Here is a 19,991-nt window from a genome sequence, read left to right as displayed (position 1 = left end):
TTTTATTGCCTTTTTAAGAGAGAGCGAGAGGAGCTCCAGTGGCGCAATCGGTTAGCGCGCGGTACTTATAAGAGAGAGCGAGAGCGAGAGCGAGAGCGAGAGCGAGAGAGAGAGAGAGAGAGAGATATGTGGAAAGGAAGAAAGGAAGGAAGGTTGATTGGTTGTCTCCTGGATGCACCCCGACTGGGGATTCAACCGGGGATCGAACCTGCAACCTAGATATGTGCCCTGACTAGGAATAGAACCTACACACAACCTTTTGGTATACAGGGCGATACTCCAACCAAATGAACCACCCAGCCAGGGATGCCAGTAGCTCATTTTATTTTGATCCTCTATGCCCCTGATTTAAAGAGGTCTGTGTACTGTACCCACTTCCCAGCTGTCATTATATCTCCTACTTTCTCCGAAATTTTATTTTCTAATAAATGACATTTGAGAAAAACAAAATTATCATTAAAAAAATCATAAAGATAGTAAAATTTGTTGATTAAAAAAATTTTTTTTATTGGATTTCAGAGAGGAAGGGAGAGGGAGCGAGAGATAGAAACATCAATGATGAGAGAGAATCATTGATCGGCTGCCTCTGCACGCCCCTACTGGGGATCGAGGCCGCAACCCGGGCATGTGCCCTTGACCGGAATCAAACCTGGGACCCTTTAGTCTGAAGGCTGACGCTCTATCCACTGAGCCAAACCGGCTAGGGCAGTGGTCAGCAAACTGCGGCTCGCGAGCCACATGCTGCTCGCAAGCCGCGGTTTGCTGCTCTGTTGACTAATGAGTTTGCCGACCACTGACCTAGACTCTTGATTCCAATAATTACAGGCTGTTGTTGTTCCTTGTGATTAAGCCCCTATCCAGTGGTCGGAAAACTCATTAGTCAACAGAGCTGCAGTTTGCCGACCACTGGGCTAGGGCAAAGATGGTAAAATTTGATTGTGTAAAAAATTAAAATATTGTTATAATGGTTGCTACTAGGCAACATCAAAAGATAAGTGGCAAACTAGAGGAAAATATTTACAACTCCTATTACAAAGTTTAGCTGGTTTTCTTAATCAATCAAGAGTTCCTGAAACATATTAAGAAAAACACAAACTAAACAAAAATGTTATAGAGAAGTCAAACAAGACAGCCATGAAAAAGAGTTTAATGAAAATAGTGTTGAACATTTTCTATACCACATTTATTCTGACATAATTATTTCTACAAAGTAATTTGAAACATTAAAAAAATTAAACATCTATAAATGTGTGCTATAAATTTTTCAGGTAATTTTTCATAAATACTCATTATTTTCTTAAGAATAATCTTCTGCCATGCCAGTGTGGCTTAGTGGTTGAGTGTTCACCCATGCACCAAGAGGTTGCCAGTTTGATTCTGGGTTTCAGGCTCAATCCACAGTAGGGGGCCTACAGGAGGCAGCCAATTGAAGTTTCTACCTCTCTCTCCTTCTCCCTTCCTCTATTTCTAAAATCAAAGAAAATATATATCTATTTTTTAAAAAGACTAACCTCCCTAGTAATGAGCTCTTATCAGACAGAATTTTTACTCTAAATCTTATCTATTTTTACTCTGCTACACTACCTACCATATAGTACAGGGTTATAGATTACTTAAGAGTTAGGTTGCACTGGGGCACAAAATACGATCTAGTATTATAATGCCACAATGTTATATATTAGAACAAATCTGAGACTGCCTAATTATCTAGTCATCACTCTTTCTTATAAACAGAAATACAGGAAGAGTGGTTAGGGGCAATCAGGCAGGCAGGCAGGCAGGCAGGTGAGCGGTTAGGAGCCAGCAGTCCTGGATTGTGAGAGGGATGTCCGACTGCCGGCTTAGGCCTGATCCCTGTAAACCAGCAGTAGGACATTCTTCGAGGGGTCCCAGATTGGAAAGGGTGCAGGCCGGGCTGAGGGACACCTCCCCCATGTACAAATTTCGTGCACCAGGCCTCTAGTGTAAATATAAACCTATTAAGTTTATTTTTCAGTAAGAATGTAAAAATATTACCAAATGGTCTTTTAGCCCTAACATACTCAAAGGAATATAGACATAAAGGAAACATAAAACTTTGGTTACTTTCATACCCACAAATATGAAAATACCTTTGGGAATTAGGATAGATACCTCTGCCCATGCTTAATAATTCCCACCTCAAAAAATCTGGAAATCAAACTCACATTACAGGCTGTTGTGCAGTCTCTTCCACATATGGAGTAAAACTGGGCAGCATGGAGGGTACAGCTGTCACAGAAGCTGTATTGTCATGAGGCTGGAGATGAAGAAAATGAAAATTACCACGGCTTTACATTCTGACACAACATATGCAGACCATGCCTAATTATGCAAGAAGAATCTTTTTAAAGATGCTAAAAATACTCCTGTAATCTAAATCTGAAGTCTTTTTTTATGTTGGCAAAGACACTGAATCAAAGTAAGAGTCCTTACCCTGTATTCCAAAGGCCTGCCTACGTTCCAAGGGCCCGCTTGCAGCTCATTTTCTTTGGCCCTGGACACAGGGGGTGCTATCCATGGCTGGACTGTAGGCTTAGACAGCTCTGCTATAGAAGCCTCATCAGCATTTTCATCAAAAACAGTAATTCTAGAATTACTCTGCATGGGTTGAGGAAGTGGATTTTGGAGTCCTCTGTTCTGGTTTGAAGCTAGGAGAAAAATATTAAAACCATGTAAAATCTTTAGTTATACAACTCAGATGCCAGATAAGGTTACTTCTACTACCATAGAATCAAAGTAATATTTTAATCCAGTGTTTGTTACTTATATTCTCCTTTCCCTCACCTACAATCTTTTACTCATAGATATAAAAAAAAAACCCACCAAATTCTACATCTGTCTTCAGTCATCATTCTAACACTGTCTAGTTTTATCAGAGACTAACCTAACCTAAATCTTCATTTTTCAGTTTAAAATTTTGTCAATGGAAATCAGTTGAGACATACTGAATCTAATGAAGACAAATTAAAATTAGTCCATTTATTAGGGGTGCTCTCTGTTGTGGGCTGCTTGATACAATCAACCTTCGTCATGATCTAAATGAAATGTTCTTTAGGACCATATACACTCTTTTACTCTAACTAGAGGCCCAGTGCACAATAGCTTTGCTGGTAGAGTAATCTTGGTTGTAGGTTCTTGCTATTCATCACTTTGATATTTCTTGCCACTCCCTTCTGGCACCCTCTCAAATCTAACATCCCTCTCACAATCGGGGACTGCTGGCTTCTAACTGCTTGCCTGCCTGCCTGCCTGCCTGATTGCCACTAACCGCTTCTGCCTGCCAGCCTGATCACCCCCTAACCGCTCCCCTGCCTGCCTGATTAACACCTAACCGCTCCCCTGCCTGCCTGATTAACACCTAACTGCTCCCCTGCTGGCCTGGTCACCCCCAACTGCCCTCCCCTGCCGGCCTGATCTCGCCCCTAACTGGCCTCCCCTGCAAGCCTGGTCCCCCCCCCCCACTACCCTCCCTTGCAGACCTGATGGCCACCAACTGCCTTTCCCTGCAGGCCTGGTCCCCCCCAACTGCCCTCCCCTCAGGCCTGGTCACCCCCAACTGCCCTGCCCTGCAGGCCTGATCTCGCCCCCAACTGCCCTTTCCTGCTGGCCTGATTGCCCCTAACTGCCTCTGCCTGCCTGATCACCCCTAACTGTCCTACCCTGCCGGCCTGATCTCACCACCAACTGCCCTCCCCTGCAGGCCTGATCTTGCCCCCAATTGTCCTCCTCTGCCGGCCAATTTGGTTCTGAATGGTCAGTTTCTATGCCAGTCAGCGTCAAAAGCTCTGCCTCCTAGGCAGCCATTTGCTCCTCACAGTTCACCCAGATTTGGTTCTGACTGGTCGGTTTCTTTTATTTTTCCTGCATTTTTTAAAATATATCTTTATTGTTCAGATTATTACAGTTGTTCCTTTCCCCCTCCACCAGGTTCCCACCCACCCTTTGCCATAACCCCACCCCCACTGTCCTCATCCATAGGTGTACGATTTTTGTCCAGTCTGTTCCCGCACCCCCATACCCTCTTCCCCAGAGAATTGTCAGTCCACTCCCTTTCTATGCCCCTGATTCTATTATATTCACCAGTTTATTCTGTTCCTCAGATTTTTTTATTCACTTTTTAGATTCATGTGTTGATAGATATGTATTTGTTGTCACTTTGTTGTTCATAATCTTTATCTTTACCTTTTTCTTCTTCTTCCTCTTCTTGAAGAATACCCTTCAGCATTTCATATAATACTGGTTTGGCGGTGAACTCCTTTAGCTTTTTCTTATCTGTGGAGATCTTTATCTGCCCTTCAATTCTAAATGATAGCTTTGCTGGATAGAGTAATCTTGGTTGTAGGTTCTTACTATTCATCACTTTGAATATTTCTTGCCACTCCCTTCTGGCCTGCATAGTTTCTGTTGAGAAATCAGCTGACAATCGTATGGGTACTCCCTTGTAGGTAACTAACTGTTTTTCTCTTGCTGCTTTTAATATTCTCTCTTCGTCTTTTGCTCTTGGCATTTTAATTATGATGTGTCTTGGTGTGGTCCTCTTTGGATTCCTTTTGTTTGGGGTTCTCTGCGCTTCCTGGACTTGTAAGTCTATTTCTTTCACCAGGTAGGGGAAGTTTTCTGACATTATTTCTTCAAATAGGTTTTTAATAACTTGTTCTCTCTCTTATTCTGGCACCCCCATAATTTGAGTGTTAGTACGCTTGAAGTTGTCCCAGAGGCTCCTTAGACTATCTTCATATTTTTGGATTCTTTTTTCTTTTTGCTTTTCCAATTGGGTGTTTTTTGCTTCTTTGTATTTCAAATCTTTGACTTGATTCTTGGGATCCTCTAGTCTGCTGTTGGAACTCTGTATATTATTTTTTATTTCAGTGTATGCTTAATTTCTAGTTGGTCCTTTTTCATATCCTCGAGGGTCTCACTAAATATCTCGGAGGTTTCTAGAAGATTCTTGAGTAACCTTATAACCATGGTTTTGAACTCTATATCCAGTAGTTTGCTTTTCTCCATTTCTTTCATTTGTGACCTGTTTCTTTGTCTCCACATTTTGGCTGCTTCCCTGAGTTGATAGAGTGGCTTTGTGTACTAGGTGTCCTATAGGGCCCAGTGGCTCAGCCTCCCCAATTACCTGAGGTGGGCACTCTTGGTGCACCACTTTGTGGTCTGTGTGCACAGTTTTGTTGTAGTTAAGCCTTGATTGCTATTGGTATCACTGGAGAGGAATTGACCTCCAAGCCAATTGGCTGTGAGGACCAGTTGTGTCTATAATGGGTGAACTTCTGTGCTGGAGACTCCCTTATGGGGCAAGACTTGCTTCAGTGGGGCTTTTGCGCTCACCGAGTCTGCCCCCTGAGTGTGTCTCTTCTGGATCTGAAGAGTTGTAATCTGGATGGTCTTACTCTGACCACTGGGTACACTGGCTCTTGGATCTCCAAGGAGGTGCAAAGTCAGCCACTACCTGAGGCCACCCAGCAGGAGCTAGAGAGATCTGCAGATTCCTCCTCTTTGTTTGGGGTTTGGAGATGCCCAGATGAGATCCAGCTATGAAGCACTGCAAGCTGCTGTCCAGCTTTGGGCCTTATTTTGGAGGCTCTGGGGCTCTCTGACCCAGCTGTAGTATGTTAGGTTTTAGATTGCAGAGGGCCAGGCCATTCATATGCAAAAGCCTCTGCACAGTTTGTTGGGATTGTAAATTGGGTGGGGCGGGGTCTTAGGGAAATACCAGGGTGGAGCAAACAGCAATGGCTGACCGTCATCCCTGCCCTGAAGAGGTCTCCGGGTCTCTGTGTACCACGGCACCGTGCACGAACAATGATTGCTACAAGCACATCTGAGAGAAAGCCGCCCTCGTGTTCTGGCCCGATGCCACAGTCCAGTTTCTCCCCGTATGAGTCTGGGTCCCCAATCTTGCCCAGAACTGGAGTTCAGAGCAAGCGTGAGCTTGTGTCTCCCTCCTGATTGAAAAAAGACAACAGCATACTCAGTTGCCAGCCCCTTTCCACGCACGTGCCTCCGTACCTCTGCACCTCCTCCAAGTCTCAGTGTGCTTTTCTCTTTCCTTCTAGTTGTATAATTTCCACTCAGCCAGCCTTCCTGTAGTTCTGGATGATATCTGTTTTGTCTTTTAGTTGTAGTTTTGAAGTGGTTGTGCGAGGCAGCAAGTTCAGGTGTTTACCTATGCCACCATCTTGGTTTCTCTGATTGGTCGGTTTCTATGCCAGTCCGTGTCAAAAGCTCTGCCTCCTAGGCAGCCATTGGCTCCTCACAGTTCACCCGGATTTGGTTCTGATTGGTCACTTTCTATGCCAGTCCGCGTAAAAAGCTCCGCCTCCTAGGCAACCATTGGCTCATCACAGTTCACCCATATTTGGTTCTGATTGGTCAGTTTCTATGCCAGTCGGCATCTCTGGGCCTATTAACATAGCCTGATCAGAAAGGCAGGGCTGATCAGCAGCCCCAGTGGAGGCCTGAAGAGAAATGGAGGCGCGGCTGCTGGCCAGGTCCGGAGAGAAAGAGAGAGACAAGTGCTGATCAACAGTTGCCACAGAGGCTACGGATCAGACCCTGCCTCTCTCCGGGCCTGATTTGCAGCCCCTTCAGCAGTCAGTGTTGGGTCACCGTGCCTACAGCCACAGCAGTCAGCACTGGGTTGACTGGGTTGACATCCACAATGACCGAGCCTCCGGTCATTGTGGATGTGACAGACCCAGGGTTTTTATATATTAGGATTGTAGAATCTCCAAAAAACAGTCTAACTATTGGTAAGTTGATACCAAGAAAGGGTAAGAGATTTTTAAAAAATATTCTCATTTACATGTCTAACTGGTATAAATTTAGTTAATAAAAGCTTATTGTTCTCTGTACCTTTTGTTCAATGTTGCTATAAACATAAAATTTACCTAATAGTGAATTAAAAAAAGCTTATTGTTGTTCATCTTTAGAGGTACAAAGAGAGCCCAATTTCTGGCCCCAAAAGACTAAAGACCATGTTAATACATTCTCTGAGGCTCTGGACATGTAAACTTTATTTTGACAAGACATATCTTTTTTCGACTAACAACTCTTAAACTCAAAAACTCTTCATGCTTCCTATATTAGTTTTTTTAAAATTAAGTCACAAAATCGCTGACAAGTTTTTTGTGTACAATGTGATATCAATTCTCCTTAGGCTTCCTTCTTTTTGCTACCTAGTACTCAGAATACTAGGACAATGTCTACATATATATTATCTCTTTATATAATTTGCCTACCACCTGAGACTAAGAATTTCCCATAATAACATTTAACAAACATACCCTTGAGAGCACCTCCTACACGGCTGATTGGAGCTCTTGCTGTCTTTTTCCCTTTGCTTTTTAGTTCAGCCAGTGTACTTCGTTGTGGTACAGAGGACCCCAAATCTTCCTCCTCTTCTTCTTTCTCAAGTACCAACAGAGTTTGCCGAGTCACTCGAGCTTGGAATTGTCTAAAGTAAAAAATGAACAATTAACTTTTGGTGAGATGAATATTACTCACCAGATTCAAAAGTTCTAATTTGTTAAAACAAACAAGGGAGAAGGGTAGGATGGGAGAAGAAGTATGTAGAAAAAGCCCAAGCAAGTGTTTATTTTCTCAGGAATAAAGAAAACCACCTTGAGATCAGAGAGGGTTTGGGCTAGAATGATTTAACACCCCCTTTTAAATGTCCAAATTGGACTAATTAAAAATATTCTGAAGATCACCATTAGGTTTGTCTGAAGATAAAATCAGGGTGCCTAAGATTACAGAATTTATTAAAGTCAGAGTTTCCCACCATTTTTTTATTATAAAACTTACAAAATAGTTAACAAGAGTAAAAAAGTACCTAAATACCCTTCATGTAGATTCACCAATTGTTAACTTCTTGCCATATTATTTTATCACTGCCTTTATGTGTCTCTTTCTCTCTCCATACAACTCACCATTTTTGTGGAATCATTCAAAATAAAGTTACATCCAACATAACATTTTACTTTAGTAAAGTTGGCAGAAGTTTGAAGACTAAAGTTCTTGTGCTGCTGCTAAAGTTTTAAGTATTACAAAAGAGTAAAAAAAAAACCACACACACAAAAAAATAAACTGCAAGTGCTGGCCAACATGGAGTATGCCCATGATAGCACATACTTCTCTCTCTCTTCCTCCCTGCCCCTCCCCCTGTCTCTCTTTGATTGGAACTAAAATCTCTAGATATAATATAAAAAAAGCAACTGAGGCCTCTGAAAAGTAAACAAAAGCAAGTGAACTGTGGAGAGGAGACAAACTTGAAGAAATAACCGACATGGGGTTGTTTCCTGTTTGTTTTCCCTTCTCTTTTTTCTTATGGTTTTGAATTGTTGCAAAGGTGCAAAGTTAAAACTCCTAGAGAAACCTCATCTTTCTGGCCAGATGACTTGGAAAGGGGGGCTCTGAGGGCCAATGGGTATGGGAGAAATATGGGAGAGGATGAGCTGAAGAAGAGGATCTCCTAATCCTGTACAGGAATTGACACAAACCCTAGACTCACTCCTCAGTTATGTATGCACAGGGCAGAACCATGGCAGCACAGAAAAGGCTGTGAGAACTGAACTATAACATAAACCACTGCCCAAGTCCCAGAACAACCAATAGGCAAACACATGACATAGACCCCCAAGGTCTTCAATATTTAACAGACACTGAAATCTCATAAGATGAGAAACAACTTGAGACATCTGAATGTTGGTTACCTACTACGACATTCAACATTCTCCACAGAATATTAACCAATAGGACCCGGGGTCTAATAACATAGTATCATTATAAATGTCCAGGATATAATCCGAATTTGACACACAAATAACCAGGAGAATGTGACCAATTCTCAAAGAATAAGTTAATCAAGAGATACTAACAGTAAGATGACACAGGTGTCCTAGCTGGTTTGGCTTAGTAGATAGAGCATGGGCCCGTGAACTGAAGGATCCCAGGTTTGATTCCAGTCTAGAGCACATACCTTGGTTGCAAGCTCAATCCCTGGACCTGGCTGGGGCCTGTGTAGGAGGCAACCAATCAGTGTGTCTTTCTTCCATCAATGTTTCTCTCTGTCTCTCCCCCTCCCTTCAACTCTCTCTAAAAATCAATGGAAAAAATATCCTCAGATGAGGATTAACAACAGCAACAAAAAGATGACACAGGGGTGGTGGGAGTTTTCAGAGATTTTAAAGCAGCTATTATACTATGCTCCATGAGATAAAGGTAGAAACATTTAAAATGAATAAAAAGACTAAAGTTCTTAGCAGAGACACAGAATATATAAAAAGAATCAAATGGAAATTTTAGACCTGAAAAACACAATTATCTAAAATAAAAAATTTACTGGATGGACTCAATATCAGAATGAAGAGGGCTGACAAAAGAGTAAACGAACCTGAAAACAAAATCAATAATTGGCCATTCTGAAGAATAGAAAGAAAAAAGGTTTAAATTTTATTAAAACAGGAACTGAGCTTCAGGGACCTGTGGAACAATTATCAAAAGGTTTAACATATATAAAACTGAAGTCCCAGAAGAAGAAAGAAAAAAATATAGGCACAGAAAAATATTTTTAAAACCATGACTGAAACTTTTCAAAATTTGTGTAAGGTATACATTTAACAAAATTGTAAAAGCCCATTAAACCCCAAATGGATTAAATTACATCTAGACACATCACAATCAAACTGCTGAAAACCAATGTTGAAGGAAAATATCTTAAATGAACCCCAAGAAAAATCAACACATTACAGTCAAAGGAATTAGAAGAGCTAAAAGGAAGAACAGTTAGAGAATTCATATTACCTGATTTTCAGATTTACTATAAAGCTACAGTAATCTAGATAACATGGTATACACTAATGAATATACAAATCAATAGAACAAAATAGAGTAACAGAAATAAAACTACACAAATGATCAAACTGACACTGATTTTTGACAAAGGTGCAAAGGCAACTTAATGGATAAAGTCTTTTCAACTGCAAAAAAATAAAGAAAGAACCTTGACCCAAACCTTATACAAAAATTAAAATTATGCAAAATGGACCACAGATCTAAATGTGAAAGTAAAACTATAAAATTTCAAGATGAAAACAATGGAGAAAATCTTTGTGACCTTTGGCTAGACAAAATTCTCAGATATAACAAAAGCGCAATCCATAAGAAATAACTGATGTCAGACTACTTCAAAATTAAAAACTTTTATTCTATAAAAGATATTGTTAAGAGAATGAATAGACCACCAGAGTTAAGCTGGGAGAAAGGCTTACAAATCACTTATTTGACAAAAGACTTGTATTCAGAATATATAAAGAACTCTTACACCTCAAATGCATTATGCTAAATGAAAGAAGCCAAACACAAAAGGCTACATATTTTTATTACTACATTTATATGATATTATGGAAAAGTCAAAACTATAGGGTGAGAGAATAAATGAGTTGTTGCCAGGGGTTGGGAGTGAGAGTAGGTGTTGACCACAAAGGGATAGCATGATAGAATTCTAGGGAGTGATGGAACTAGTTTACTAGTATATCATGATCATGGTAATGGTTACATGTCTCTTTTCATTTGTGAAAACTACTTATAAAACTGTACACCATAGAATGCATTTTACTGTATGTTAAATATGCCTTTTAAAAACTGAATAGTAACACAGTAAACATGCCAATCCATGGAGAGTACTTTATTAGATGCAAAAATGACCATTTATAGCCACTAGTTATAAAGAGTTAAAACAAGCTCTAGAGAAGCATCTTACCGGTGCTGGGATTGCAATCTTTCCAGTGGTTTAGCCTTACGTTGAATCCCTTCCTGAAATATCATATCTGCCTTCTTAAAGTTTTCTCTAGCTTCGTATTCTTCAGCCCATGAAATATAGAACTGAGCAAGTGAAACGGCAATCCCTTGGTTGTGTAAATAACTGTACATATCCAAAGGCTCGTTGCATAAATGCCCCTGTAACAAATTAAAAGCATTAACAGTTAACTGATTTCTATTCACTTACTGTCTATTATGTGCCAAACAATCACTGGTCATACTATCTATAGTTTCTGCATTGAAAAAAAAAAAAAAAAAAATATATATATATATATATATAATCTATCCTCTCTAATAAAATGGTAATATGCAAATTAACCATCACTCCTCTACATAAGCCATGCCCACCAGCCAAGCCATGCCCACCAGCCAATGAGGGCGAGTATGCAAATTAACCCCAATCCAAGATGGCCACAGCCACAGAGAGCAAGGTTTCCCAGGTAACAGAGCAAGCCAAGCTTTCCATAGCTGTTGCAGGCCTAAGCCTCCACTCAAGCTACAAAGTTTCAATTATAGAAGGTAAACAAATTCAAACAAATGGCGGCAGAATGGAGCTTAAGAGAGCAGGCCAGGGTTGCTGGCGGCAACAGGGGAAGCAAAGCTTTCCGCACACCCTGGCCGGGCTCACCCACTTAAGGCTACAAAGTTTCAATTGTAGAGGTGAATTAACTGCCACAGAAATGGCTGCCGGAGCCCCAGGCTTGGCTCCGCTCCAGGCTACAAAGTTTCAATTGTAGAAGGAAAATAAATTCCAGATACCAGGGCCTCTGCTTGGGTTGCCAGGGGGCATGGCCGGCCTGCAAACCACCACAGACCCGTTGCTCAGGCCGCCCCACACCCCAAGGGAACCCCCACCCTTATCTGTGACACCCTTCAGGGCAAACCAGCTGGCCCCCACCCGTGCACCAGGCCTCCATCCTATCTAATAAAAGAGTAATATACAGATTGATCATCACTGCAACACACAATATAGCTGCCCCCATGTGGTCAAAAATCCTGCCCCCATGTGGACACAAGATGGCCACCACAAGATGGCCAGCAGGGGAGGGCAGTTGGGAGGCACCCGACCTACAAGGGAGGGCAGTTGAGAGGGACCAGGCTTGCAAGGGAGGGCAGTTGGAGGTGATCAACCCTGCAGGAGAGGGCAGTTAGGGGTGACCAGGCTGGCAGAGGAGGGAAGTTGGGGGCAAACAGGCTGGCAAGGGAGCAGTTAAGCATCAACCAGGCTGGCAGTGGAGTGGTTAGGGGGTGATCAGGCTGGCAGGCAGAAGCGGTTAGGGGCAATCAGGAAGGCAGGCAGGCAAGCAGTTGGGAGCCAGCAGTCCTGGATTGTGAGAGGGCAGTCGGACATCCCTCCAGGAGTCCCAGATTGGAGAGGGTACAGGCTGGGCTGAGGGACAACCCCCCGCCGTGCACGAATCTCGTGCACTGGGCTTCTAGTATATATATAAAAGGCTAAGTGACCATCCAACCAGTAGCTATAACGCACAATGACCACCAGGGGGCAGATGCTCAATGCAGGAGTTGCCGAGTTGCATTGACTTGGTAGCAGCGGTTCTTGGGTGACGCAACCCAGAACCAGAGAAGAGGGAGCCAGATTCCGGGGTATGTCACCGGAGAACTGCCCTCTTGCAATCTGGGACCCCTTGGGGGATCTCAGAGAGCCAGTTTCTGCCCGATCCCCACAGGTCAGGCCGAGGGACCCCACCTGCCAGAGGGACCCCGCTCACTCCGCAGACGCCCTTCAAGCCACGGTGCCAGGGAGGCCGGCTGGGGAAGAACCAAGGGAGGTTGGCTCTAGGGCAGGGGTCCTCAAACTTTTTAAACAGGGGGCCAGTTCACTGTCCTTCAGACCATTGGAGGGCCGGACTACAGTTTAAAAAAAACTATGAACAAATTCCTATGCACACTGCATATATCTTATTTTGAAGTAAAAAAACAAAACAGCAAAAACACCCGCATGTGGCCCGCGGGCTGTAGTTTGAGGACGCCTGCTCTAGGGCGTGTCCAGCCCGTCTCGCCCAGTCCCACCCCACTGGCCACCTTCTAATTAATATCCTTTCAATGTGCATGAATCCGTGCACCGGGGCACTAGTTATAATACATTGTTGTAAGGATGATACTGAGAGGACCTAAAAAAAAGACAAAAGGACCTACAAAGAGAACAGAAGAGGTTAATTTGTGAGAAAAAGGAGGAAAGACTTCAAGAAGGTATGATATTTGAGTGTGGCCTTGAAGGAAGAATAGACTTATATCAGGTAGAGCAGTGGTCGGCAAACTGTGGCTCGTGAGCCACATGCAGCTCTTTGGCCCCTTGAGTGTGGCTCTTCCACAAAATACCACGGCCTGGGCAAGTCTATTTTGAAGAAGTGGTGTTAGAAGAAGTTTAAGTTTAAAAATTTTGGCTCTCAAAAGAAATTTCAATCGTTGTACTGTTGATATTTGGCTCTGTTGACTAATGAGTTTGCCGACCACTGAGGTAGAGAATGGGAAAGAAGGGCACTCTAGGCATAGAGAATTGTTTGTAGGGGTGTAGGCAAGATAGGAGTTTGGAAAAAAAAAAAGTGTGACAGGAGTTGAATGTCAAAGCTAATCAATTCTGAATTTACCTGAGAGTCAATGTATGTGTGTTGGGTGGGGGAGCTATATGACAAAGTTAAATCTGTATAATATTCTCTTTTTATTTTTGTTAATCCTCAACCGAGGATATTTTCTCCATTGATTTTTAGAGAGGGTGAAAAGGTGGGGGGATGGGGAGAGAGACAGAAAGACACACAGAGAGAGAGAAGCATCGATGTGAGAGAGACACTTCAATTGGTTGCCTCCCTCAGGTGCTGGGACCGAGTCCTCAAATCTGGATTTTAGAAGGGATCTTGTAATTCTAGAGAATTCTAGTAGCAAGAAAGGGGGTATGGGTGGAAATCACTAAAAATCCCACCACTGACAGTTTGATGTACTATCTTTAGTCTTATACAGAATAAGATGATTGTTTCAATCATTTTATAAAGCTTTAATAATCAAAATTGCTTTTATTACACTTGGTACATCACTCATTTTTTCCATGCTGTGGCTTACTCTTCACTATTACTTTTAAAGTAAACAACTTTTAAGTTTGCACAATTACAAATAATTCTATAATAAATATCTTCATGCATACAACCATTCATGTTTTACACTACCCTCTTAAGAAAAAAATCCTAGTAGGACTATGTTAAAAAGTTAAAAATTGCCCTTTACATGAGTCATACAAATTTAAAATGCTAATAGTAATTCCCAAATACCAATTTTTAAAACTCCCTTACTTCATGTAATAATGGCATTTCAGTGTTCCAATTAGTTCTTTTACTATCAGGGAGGCTAACATTTTCTCCTGTTTATTAGATGTATTTTCTCTCATATCTACCTTTTCCTGATTGTCTAGCCTAAAATAAGTCCTCCTTGTATGTATGCCCACACAACTCAATACTTTCCCTCTTTTTTTGTTACTTTTACAATTAATTGCTTAACATCTGTCTTTCACAATAAAGCAAGCTCCACAAACACAGAAAACTTTGCTCTCTACTATATCCCAATCCCTAGCCAGGGTCTGGTAGAAAATGGTTGAATAAATGAAATGCTACATTTATATATCTCTCTCATAAAAACAGTATTTTATAGTTTAATTCTGCAGTAATTCAGTAAATGATTTTTCTCTGCTTACCCAAATTAGTGATGTTTTCCCATATGTGATAGTGCTTCAAGCAAAGTTACAATTCTGAATGTATTATCAGTGTAAGTAAGATCCAGTCTTAACACAGATTTCACTTTATTAACAACTCTCTGAATAGCTCTGTGCAGCATGGAACCGCCAATAAAAGCTGGCTGTCCCATGGTTATTCCAGAGTGCTAAATGAGATCACTTAAGAAAACATAAATTAAGGGGCAACATGGTTAGAGTAATAGATCCAAAAGGTAAACAAATCTTTTCTTTTTCCTTTTCATTGAATGTATTTGAGTGACACTGGTTAACAAAATTATACAGGTTTCAGGTGCACAATTCCACAACACATTATCTGTGCACTGTATTATATGTAACCACCCCCCAAAAAAATCTTTTTGGTAAGCTCTAAAAAGCCAAACTAAAACAATTTTAACTAAAAATACTGGGTTTTTCTAAAAATAAACATCCCCTTAGATAGACTGTAATTATCCCTTATAAAAATAACTCTGATTGGAGACATCTTTCTGCAAATCAAAAGATAGTCAGAAAACCATCTGTTACTCCTCCTGACTATCCCATAAAGAAAAAAATAATAATTTAATATGCCCCTTGTTATCCATGTACAATGTTAAGATTATTGCTGACCATTCTAGGGCTGATCATTTGAATTTGAGGATTGTCTAGAATAATGTTTCTCAGATTACCTGTGGTGAAGGGGCCAGTATTGGGGGCGGGGGAGGATGTGTGTGTGTGTGTGTTTAAAAATTTCCATTCCATCATGGAACTGATATTTTTAAATACAATAAAAACAAGATAACAAGATACTAGATAAATAGATAATGTGTTTGGATGTTGTGACAATGTGAAATGTTAACAAAATTTCTAAATGGCTACTCAATTTTTATACGTATCTTGAACAGTCTGCAGACCATTCTTTCAGGAGCTCTAGTCTAGATTATGATTTTTTTACTTTATAATAATGTCATTGCTCTTCAATACCAACACCAAGATAGCATCAATTAATTGTTACTTTTAAAAGCTCCAACAATATATAACCATAGAATTCCAGGATTAAGTCACTTTAGAGGTTTACCCAGTGTAACCTCTTAATAAAACACATATAAGAATCCTCTCTAATAAAATGGTAATATGCAAATTAACCATCACTCCGCTACACAAGCCATGCCCACCAGCCAAGCCATGCCCACCAGCCAATCAGGGCAAGTATTCAAATTAACCCCCATCCAAGATGGCTACAGCCACAGAGAGCAAGGTTTCCCAGGTAACAGAGCAAGCCAAGCTTTCCAATAGCCGTTGCAGGCCTAAGCCTCCACTCAAGCTACAAAGTTTCAATTATAGAAGGTAAACAAATTCAAACAAATGGCGGCAGAATGGAGCTTGAGAGAGCAGGCCAGGGTTGCCGGCGGCAACAGGGGAGGCAAAGCTTTCCGCACACCCTGGCCAGGCTCACCCACTTAAGGCTACAAAGTTTCAATTGTAGAAGGTGAATTAACTGCCACATAAATGGCTGCCACCCCAGAGGGAGCAGCAGGAGGCTTGGCTCCGCTCCAGGCTACAAAGTTTCAATTGTAGAAGGAAAATAAATTCCAGATACCAGGCCTCCACTTGGGTTGCCAGGGGGCGTGGCCGGCCTGCAAACCACCACAGGCCCCTCGCTCAGGCCGCCCCACGCCCCAAGGGAACCCCACCCTAATCCGGGACACCCTTCAGGGCAAACCAGCTGGCCCCCACCCGTGCACCAGGCCTCTATCCTATCTAATAAAAGAGTAATATACAGATTGATCATCACTGCAACACACAATATAGCTGCCCCCATGTGGTCAAAGATCCTGCCCCCATGTGGACACAAGATGGCTACTACAAGATGGCCAGCAGGAGAGGGCAGTTGGGAGGCACCCGTCCTGCAAGGGAGGGCAGTTGTGAGAGGCCAGGCCTGCAAGGGAGGGCAGTTGAGAGGGACCAGGCTTGCAAGGGAGGGCAGTTGGAGGTGATCAACCCTGCAGGAGAGGGCAGTTAGGGGTGACCAGGCTGGCAGAGGAGGGAAGATGGGGGCAAACAGGCTGGCAGGGGAGCAGTTAAGCATCAACCAGGCTGGCAGGCAGAAGCGGTTAGGGGCAATCAGGAAGGCAGGCAGGCAAGCAGTTGGGAGCCAGCAGTCCTGAATTGTGAGAGGGATGTCCGACTGCCCGTTTAGGCCCGATCCTTGTGGGATCGGGCCTAAACGGGCAGTCAGACATCCCTCCAGGAGTCCCAGATTGGAGAGGGTACAGGCTGGGCTGAGGGACAACCCCCTGCCGTGCACGAATTTCGTGCACCGGGCTTCTAGTATTATATAAGAGTCTTCCAGTCAAGATGGTGGCATAGATAAACATGGTACTCGCCTCCTCCCATAACCACATCAAAATTACAACTAAACTACAGAACAATAAACATTCAGAACTACGTGAATTCTGGCTGAATGGAAGTCCTACAACTAGAGATTAAAGAAGAAGCCACATTGCCCTGGCCAGTGTGGCTAGGTTGGAGCATCGTCGTGTACACTATAAGGTGGTGGGTTAGATTCTCAGTCTGGTACATATCCATGTTGTGGGCTTGAACCCTGGTTGGGGCGCATGCAGGAAGCAATTGATTGGTTTCTCTCTCACATCAATATTTCTCTCTCTTGCCCTCTTTCTGGATCAATAAAAAAAAAGCACCACCAGCAGCAACAGCCACATTGACTGATAGAAAGGGTGGACATGTGGAATGAACTGGTTCCACACCCACATGTGGCAGATAAAAATTGGGAGAAGCCCTAAGTGGTTTGGCTCAGTGGATAGAGCGTCAGTCTGAGGACTGAAGGGTCCCAGGTTTGATTCTGGTCAAGGGCATGTACCTTGGTTGCGGGCTCGATCCCCAGTAGGGGGTGAGCAGGAGGCAGCTGATCGGTGTTTCTCTCTTATTGATGTTTCTAACTCTCTATCCCTTTCCCTTCCTGTCTGTAAAAAATAAATAAATAAATAAATAAAATATATATTTTTAAAAATTGGGAGGAATATCTCAGCTGCAGAGGTCCCCCCTAAGGAGTGAAGAATCCCAACCCCACACAAGGCCTCCCATTCCAGGGTTCCAGTGCCAGGAAGATAAGCCCCCATAACCTCTGGATATAAAAACCAGAGGGGGTTGTGGCTGAGGGAGACAGAGGTCTGCCAGAGTCCCAGGCAGTTTCTCTTAAAGGGCCCACTCACAGGCTTAGTCAGACTCACTCCCTCTAAATTCTAGTCCAGGGGCAGCAGTTCAAAGGCATTAGGGGCATACAGAGAGGAACTGATTTGTCTGGCATCAGGGCAAGAACTGGAGGAACAACTTTCTCCCAAACAGAAATACTGGTAGAGACCATTGTTCCTTTTCTGAGTCTTCTCACCACAGAGCAGGCAGGTGGGAACCATATCTGAGTCTCTATCAACTTGGCTATCACTGTTCACCTGCCCTGGTGATTCTTTGAGATCCTACACTACCCAAATTGTGGACCCAAAAAAGCTGTTTCCAGTGGCTTTTCCATAGGAATGGCTTATCTTGGCTCATGCTTCAGACTTAAAATCTCTCAAACAAGCAGCATCTGGCCTCGGCAAGCCCCATACCACTCATTAAGTGGCCCCAGACCTGGCACTAGTGCCAGCCAGCCATGGTTCATAGCTTGGTCTCTCTTGGAGACCAAGCCCAGCACAAGTAGCAAACATCTGCAGATCACTTTGTAGCTCGTGCTGGGTGGCCAGGGGCAGAACACAAGCAGCAGCTGACCTTGGCCTGCATCTATGGGGAGGCCCCAGAGCCAGTGCAACCTATGGACAGCTTCAGACCAAGTCGAACGACCACCACCCAACCACCTCCACAAGTGACACACCCAAGGGGCAGACTCAGTGGCACTAGAGCCAAAATGAAGTAATCCCTACTCTGTGGGGTGGGCCCCTGCACAGCTGATCCTGCACAGTGGTTCGAGATTGATGGTCAGTGGTTGCAGCCAGTCTTTGACACTGACTGGCCTAGGAGTAAATCCCTTCCATCGACGTGCCAACAGCAATTAAGGCTCAACTATAAGAGGAGGGTCTTCACAGCCCATACAGGGGATACACTTGGAGAGCCCAGCTTAGGTGATCAGGGAGGCTATGCCACTGGACCCTAGAGAACCCCTACTACATTAAGTCATTCTATCAAGCCTGGGAGATGTAGTAACTCTACCTAATACATAGAAACAAATATAGGGAGGCTGCCAAAATGAGAAGACAAAGAAACACGTCCCAAATGAAACAAATAAAAACTCCAGATAAGCAATCTACTAGTGCAGAGCTCAAAACACTGGTTATAAGGATGCTCAATGAACTTGGTGAGAACTTCAATGGCATAAAAAAGACCAGTCAGAAATGAAGAATACACTAACTGAAATGAAGAATAATTTATAGCCCTATCCAGTTTGGCTCAGTGGATAAAGCATCAGCCTGAGGACTGAAGGGTCCCGGGTTTGATTCTGGTCAAGGGCACGTACCTTGGTTGCAGGCTTGATCCCTGGCCTTGGTCAGGGCTCACGTGGGAGGCAACCAATCCATGTGTCTCTCTCACATTGATGTTTCTCTGTCTCTCCCCCTCCCTTCCACTCTCTCTAAAAAAATCAATGGGGGGAATATCCTTGGGTGAGGATTGACAACAAAAAAATAGTAATTTACAGAGAATCAACAGGACAGCAAATAAAGATGAGAATCAAATCAGCCATCCTATATAATAAAAGTGTAATATGCAAATCGACTGAACGGCAAAACAGCGGAACGACCATCCAGCCAGCCATCCAAGACCATGCTATGACACCCACTGGCGCCAAGCCAACCAAGTTGGGTGCGATGCGATTGGTCGGAGGACTGGCCATCGCCCCATGATCGCCCTGCAGAGGGAGGCCCAGGCCACCAGCTCGTGGGGCAATCAATCGGGGGGCTCCATGATCACCCCAAAGAGGGAGGCCCAGGCCACCGACCAGCAGGCTTCAATGGGTGGGCGGGGCCTCCCTCTGCGAGGGAAGCCCGGGTCCCTGGTGCTGGAGGGAAGCCGGTGCCAGCAGCCAGGGGAAGAAAGGCTTCCTCTTGCACGAATTTTGTGCATCGGGCCTCTAGTTTGGAATACAAGAAAGCAAAACACACCAAATCAGAATAGCAAAAAGAAAAAAGAATCCAAAAAAGCGAGGACAGGGTAAGAAGCCTCTGTGACAACTTCAGCTGTACCAACATTAGCATCATGGTGATGCTGGAAGGAGAAGAGAGCAAGAAATTGAAAACCTATTTGAAAAAAATGACAGAAAACTTCCCTAACCTGGTGAAGGAAATAGTTCAGGAAGTGCAGGGATTCCCAAACAAGATGAACTCAAAGAGGCCCATAGCAAGACACATCATAATTAAAA

At 43.2% G+C, this 19,991-nt stretch overlaps 1 protein-coding gene across 2 annotated transcripts in view; it reads right to left on the bottom strand.

Moving 5' to 3' along the window:
* The window catches only part of BUB1B (BUB1 mitotic checkpoint serine/threonine kinase B), an 80,135-nt gene that overhangs the window by 42,597 nt on the left and 17,547 nt on the right, over positions 1 to 19,991 (bottom strand). For both annotated transcript variants that reach the window (XM_079768052.1, XM_079768053.1), the window contains exons 5-8: positions 10,790 to 10,986; positions 7,314 to 7,483; positions 2,455 to 2,669; positions 2,187 to 2,278 (exon numbers count right to left, since the gene is read on the bottom strand). In XM_079768052.1, the coding sequence (XP_079624178.1) occupies positions 2,187 to 2,278; positions 2,455 to 2,669; positions 7,314 to 7,483; positions 10,790 to 10,986 (674 nt within the window). The remainder of the gene's footprint in view (positions 1 to 2,186; positions 2,279 to 2,454; positions 2,670 to 7,313; positions 7,484 to 10,789; positions 10,987 to 19,991) is intronic.

Source organism: Cnephaeus nilssonii (assembly GCF_951640355.1).
Source record: "Cnephaeus nilssonii genome assembly, chromosome: 4".
In the NCBI taxonomy this organism is placed as follows: Eukaryota; Metazoa; Chordata; class Mammalia; order Chiroptera; family Vespertilionidae; genus Cnephaeus; species Cnephaeus nilssonii.
The sequence above is the reverse complement of the archived record's forward strand: the minus strand, read 5'-3'. Positions and strand labels throughout refer to the sequence as shown.